This window comes from Quercus robur, chromosome 6 (assembly GCF_932294415.1).
Source record: "Quercus robur chromosome 6, dhQueRobu3.1, whole genome shotgun sequence".
Lineage (NCBI taxonomy): Eukaryota > Viridiplantae > Streptophyta > Magnoliopsida > Fagales > Fagaceae > Quercus > Quercus robur.
The window spans coordinates 8,374,822-8,381,071 of NC_065539.1; the positions used below are offsets into that span (position 1 = coordinate 8,374,822).

At 41.2% G+C, this 6,250-nt stretch overlaps 1 protein-coding gene across 1 annotated transcript; it reads right to left on the reverse strand.

Annotated features, from left to right (window-relative positions):
- Positions 1 to 495: 495 nt before the first annotated feature.
- Positions 496 to 2,862, reverse strand: LOC126732585 (anthocyanidin 3-O-glucosyltransferase 5-like). Its single transcript, XM_050435530.1, has one exon. The coding sequence runs from the start codon at positions 2,284 to 2,286 to the stop codon at positions 841 to 843; it is 1,446 nt and encodes a 481-aa protein (XP_050291487.1). The 5' UTR covers positions 2,287 to 2,862; the 3' UTR covers positions 496 to 840.
- Between the last annotated feature and the right edge of the window lie 3,388 nt (positions 2,863 to 6,250).

Below are 6,250 nucleotides of genomic sequence, written 5' to 3' on the forward strand. Positions count from 1 at the left end.
TTATGTTTAAAAGTTGAAACATAAATTAGTTAAGTATATATAATAAAATTTATAGTATCGATAATAATGGTTTTAAAAACCGGATCGGGACAAAATCGAATTTGCCTCTGATTCCCATTTTTTTAAGTTTTTTTCCGGTTTTGGCTAGTTTTGGGCATTTTTATTGGACCCAACTGATACCCGATTTTCAGTTGAGCCGATCGAACTAGCCGGTCCGGTCCGATTTTTAAAACCATGTCCATATATAACATTAATTTAAAGAGTGATGCTAGAGATAGTGCATATTTCATCAATCATATAAAATAATTCAAACAGTTATATGTTATATTTTAAAAATGATACCAATCATATTTATTAGCACATCAATTTATAAAATTTTATTATATAACTTATAATAATTTTAATATATTCCTAATTTAAAATCAGGAATCAAAGATACAACACATTAGTAGAGAGTAAAGATTACATAGTGATGGGAAAGAGTAATTTAACAACTATGAAAGAAAATATATTACTAAGATTGATAATAATTGTAAAGATCTTTACAAGAAATAAGAATTGGATGAGCTATAGATAACTATACATTACACTAAATATGTCACTTATGATTAAAAAGATATCTCATGTATCTCGTATATACATCTTTTCTCTTTTAACATGTGAATCACAATGTCACATATAGATGTGAGGTTCACATAAATTATATGAGAGGGGATGCATATACTCTATACAGAAATTGATTATTAGCAATGAGCACCAAAGTTACTTTAACACATGGGTAGATTCTTAAAAGAAAAAGAAAATTCCATCGAGACCTTGGACTGGTGGCTCAAGACGCCTTCAGTCCTTCACCTTCATGCGTTGCATGTGTATCTCACAGTGTTTTGCCACCTGAGACAGCTGATTATTCGAGGAGCCACCTTCAGATAAAGCTTTCTCTGCATCACATTTAAGATGCTTAACTCTAGCCCTTATTACATTCCCTTCTTGATTGTCTTCCATGATCTTTCTCACCACCGTCTCTATCTCCTCTCTCCCCACCACTTCCTTCGTCGGCAATACCTTAGATCGAACAGCCACACCAAACTCCTCATTCAGCAACGTAGCGTTCATTCCCTGCTCTGCGTATAGTGGCCATGCTATCATTGGCACTGCACTGGTGATGCTCTCAATCGTCGAGTTCCAACCACAGTGTGACAAAAACCCTCCAACCGAGTCGTGGCTCAAGATATCCACCTGTGGGGCCCACATGGGGACCACTATCCCTAACTTGTGGGTCCGATTCAAGAACCCTTCTGGCAAATATTCAGACACATCATTCTCTCCACTCCCTACGGTGAAAAATGCCGCATCTGCACCTTTTGTAGCTGGTGGGCGCACCACCCAAATAAATTTCTGTTGGCTCAACTCTAACCCCCAAGCTAGCTCGATTGTTTGCTCGTGTGACAACGAACCACCACTCCCAAATGAGACATAAATCACAGACTCGTTTGGTTGCTTGTCTAGCCATTCAAACAATTGGCTTGTCGAACTAGTCGACCCAATTGATCTCCTTAATGGACCGACTGTATAAATCGGTACCTTAGCAACCTGACCTAAGAGACTTTCATCTCTCAGTGCTGCAAGTGTTGTAGGCTCCAAATCTTCCCAGATGTTCAACAAAATCCCATCGCTTAATGGTATTTCAATCCCCATTCTTATAAGCTCATGATACTGCTGGTTGTTTCGGTCTAGCATGGCGTCAAATACTTCATGGGGTCGAAGTGACCTGCAACCTGGGATTATGAATGGTTCTTTTTGGTCTTCATATTCACCTTCCACTTCCTTATCTAGGATTGGAGAATATAGAAACATAGCAAGGAACCATGCATTTGAAGCGATATAAATGTACTTGAGCATCTGTAACTCATCAGCTATGGGAAAAAATTCTGTACCAAAAAGATCAGCAATGAGAATGGTGGGACGGGACTTCATGGCAGATATTGAAGTCCGAAAGGCTGGCCTGACTTCACGCATCATTATTGAAAGTAGTGAAACAGTAGTAGTTTTAGCGTCCACTAGGCTGGAGATATCTGGTGGTGGGAGTAGGGCGATGTCGAAGAGTTTTGGGGACATGGCTGACTCAATAACTTGGGACTCAGCAGGAGAGGTGTGAGAAGCAATGACCAAGACGGTGACTTGGAAGTTGTGGTGTGTGACCAAGCGCTTACCAAGCTCGAGGACTGGGATTAGGTGCCCTAGGCCAGGGCTGGAGAGAAGTGCTGCATGTGGCTTTGAGCTCATCATAGATCTAATTGAGAATAGACAAAAGAATCGATGAAACGAAGGGTGCGATGATTGTTTAGCTTATGAAGAAATAAAGTTGAACTCTTGGGCGTAAGATGTCTAGGGTGTTTGAAATATTAAGTGAATAAACAAATTTTGAAAAAACAAATACATCCTGAACAATCAACAATAACAAAAAAAATATAAACAAGTTTTGATAAAACAAATATATCCTGAACAGTCAACAACAACAGAAAAATATAAGAGAGAATTTAAAAAACGGTCTCACGATGCAATAGAACTACGCAGGAATCGTTGTCTTTTAGGAGAAGAGAAGAATATCTATACTGTTTCGATTGAGATAGAGACCAATTACAACAATTGATAAGGTGAGGTTTACAATATCTTATAAACAAAAAAATAAGCTCACTCCAAATAAACATGAAACTCACAATAATAATCAAAGTGTTTGAAACAAACCCGCACCACCACATGGTTGGGTAAGTAATACAACTCGTCACTCCAAACCAACGTGAAACTCACAATAATAATCAAAGTGTTTGAAACAAACCCGCACCACCACATGGTTGGGTAAGTAATACAACTCGTCACTAATAATCAAAGTGTTTGAGACAAACCCGCACCACCACATGGTTGGGTAAGTGATACAACTTGTCAGTACAGGTATCGGTGAAATTCCTGGCCCAAAAAGAAGGATATTAAAAAATACAAAAGTAAAAAGACAAGAACTAAAGTGTTACAAGTCAACTGGGGGGGTGTCACTGTCTCTGGGGCGTCACAGATTGAGAGACCTTAATTGAGGTCATTTTCAATTTTTCATAGTTGCATAAGCAGAACGCGACCGGTTCAATTGCATGGGGTTTTTTAATTACTTTTGGCCTGGAAATATCCTCCGCGCCAACCTTCGTAAAGTCGTCGTCTAGTTGGATTTATATGGTGAAGCTTCGAAAATTAAAAGATAGAAATTACACTAGTTGCTAGTTTTTTTTTTTTTGTAATAATTTGCAATTAAAAAACATATGGGGTTTTTTAATTACTTTTGGCCTGGAAATATCCTCCGCGCCAACCTTCGTAAAGTCGTCGTCTAGTTGGATTTATATGGTGAAGCTTCGAAAATTAAAAGATAGAAATTACACTAGTTGCTAGTTTTTTTATTGTAATAATTTGCTATTAAAAAACATACTGACAATAACAAAGATTAAGACGGTGATGTTGGTGGGTCAAGGATGGAGATCATGAAGTTGCAAATAACGAGGCAATATAACAGTGCTGCATGCGCGCTGCTTTGAGACTCGATGAACATAACAAACAAAGGGAGAAAAATAATTATATTTTATCTTCTTCAATGTTTTTTTTTATAAATAATTTACATTAACCCCATCTATTCTTTTCTTAATCAGAGTAATTTCAGATTATATATTGAAGAGGTAAAAATATGGTATGACGAACCTTTGTTAAATTGGGTTTGACGGATCCTAGTCCATGGGCCGATAGAGGGCAAGCCCAAGGCACAGCGAAAACCCTAGATGGGAAATACTTGCGACACACACTTAAATCATCATAGAATTCCAAGAAAAATAGGAATCCTAGCACAAAGAGAATTTCGGAAGATACGTGCGTTAATGAAGATCTTCTCTACAAGGAAATGTCTTACCCATCACGTTTGGGACTATTCAAGAGGATTCCTATAAGGAAAAGACTTCTACACCAAGGAAGAGAGGTCAACATTCTACTACTATAAAAACTCCAATACTCTCACAAATCAAGGTACGCATAATTTACCCCTTTCTAGCACTCTAGAGTTGTGAGAATAGTTCTAACTTGACATTCAGAGAGTATTTGGCCGGCACCACACCGGTGCTCTCTGTTAGGTCTTCTCTCTTTTCTTTGCAGATATCGTTACAAGCGTGCAAGGATCGTGTAGCTCACTGGTGATATTTACGGCATCATCAGTTGACGTCGTCTGTGGGAAAATAGTAGTATCGTAACTACAGCTTGTAGGCCATACAAATGTTATCCGGACAAAAGGTTGCATGGTACTTACACGCTCGATGGCGACCACCAACAACGTTTAGGAAGATGAGCCACAACCTACTGCCCTGGAGAGACAAGTCCTAACCCTTACAGCGGCAGTGGAGCGCCTCACCAGACAAAACCAAACCCTAGAGGAACAGCTGCAACAGAAGAACGCGGCGACGAGAAACCAAGAAGAAGATCAAGAAGGTGCCAATGCTGATCATAAGAACCAAGAGAGACCGGAGGGTAGTAACGCCCCAAGTAGACCGAAGCGACAAAACATAAGCCTCCCAACCCTCATGGATGCGGCTCCGCCTATTGTCAAGGAGATGCAGGCAATGAAGGAGAAGATGGAAGTTATGATGAACGCCCTCAAAGGACGAGTATCCAGCGATCTTGACGACCTAGTCAATCGAACCAACTCACCATTCACTGCCTCCGTCAATTGCTTCCCTCTGCCGCATAAATTCCACATGCCACATATAGACAGTTACAACGGAGTCAAGGATCCTCTAGATCACCTGGAGACCTTCAAGACCTTGATGCACCATCAAGGAGTTGCAGACGAAATCATGTGTAGGGCCTTCCCTACAACACTGAAGGGTGCTGCGAGAATTTGGTTCAGTAGGTTAACGCCTAGCTCTATCAATACTTTCAAGGAGCTAAGCGCTTAGTTCACTTTGCACTTCATTGGAGGACACAGATACAAACAAGAAGTCAACTGCATACCTGATGAACATTAAGCAGCAGGAGGACGAGACGCTAAGGTCCTACATAACTTGTTTCAACAAAGAGGCCCTCTCAATTGACGAGACGAACGATAAGATACTCGTGGCAGCATTCACTAATGGGCTACGAAAGGGTAAGTTCCTGTTTTCTCTATACAAGAACGATCCAAAGACCATGTCGGAAGTGCTTTACAGGGCTACCAAGTATATGAATGCAGAAGACACACTGCTGGCCCACGAGGATAAGCCCAAAAAAAAAGAAAGACAAGAGAACACAAGACAAGATAGGGGCTCAAAGTGGCTAGGACCGGAGAACGACGGGATGATAGACGCTCCAAACCCCCAACTGGGAGATTCACAAGCTTCACCCCGTTAGCTGCCCCAATAGATCAGGTCTTGATGCAAATCAAAGACAAACAAACCCTAACGTTCCCCTGCAAGCTGAAGGGAGATCCCAACAAGAGACCAAGGATAAGTACTGCTGCTTCAATCGAGACCACGGGCACGACACAGCTGATTGCTATGATCTAAAACAACAGATAGAGGCCCTTATAAGACAAGGGAAACTATAGAGGTTCGTGAGTAAGGAGAAAGCGGATCTGCCTCAAGAGCAGACCCTGCAACAGGAGAATGAGCGTCTAAGGCCGCCCATTGGAGACATAAGAATGATTGTAGGGGGCACGGCAACCTCTAGGTAGTCCAAAAAAGCCAGGAAGACCTACCTAAGAGTGGTCCAGAACGTCCAGCTCACGGGCACTGTACCCAAGATGGCACGGATTGACAACATCGTCATCGGATTTTCAAAAGAAGATGCTCGAAGGTTGCACCACCCACATGACAACGCGCTTGTTGTCAGCCTAAGGGTAGGAGACTACAACATGCACTAGGTTTTGGTTGACAACGGAAGTTTGGCAGACATCTTGTATTACCCGGCTTTTCAACAAATGAAAATTGACAGAGAACAGTTGGTCCCGGTTAATGCCCCTCTAGTTGGTTTCAGAGGAATGAGAGTGTTCCCCATCGGTACTGTCACATTGACAGTAACGGTGGGAGATTACCTCAAGCAGATCACTAAGGAAGTAACATTCCTGGTGGTCAACTGTTCGTCCACTTACAATGCCATTCTTGGACGACCACCCTCAACTCATGGAAGGCTATAACTTCAACATACCATTTAATGATCAAGTTCCCAATAGATTATGGAGTAGAAGAATTGCGTG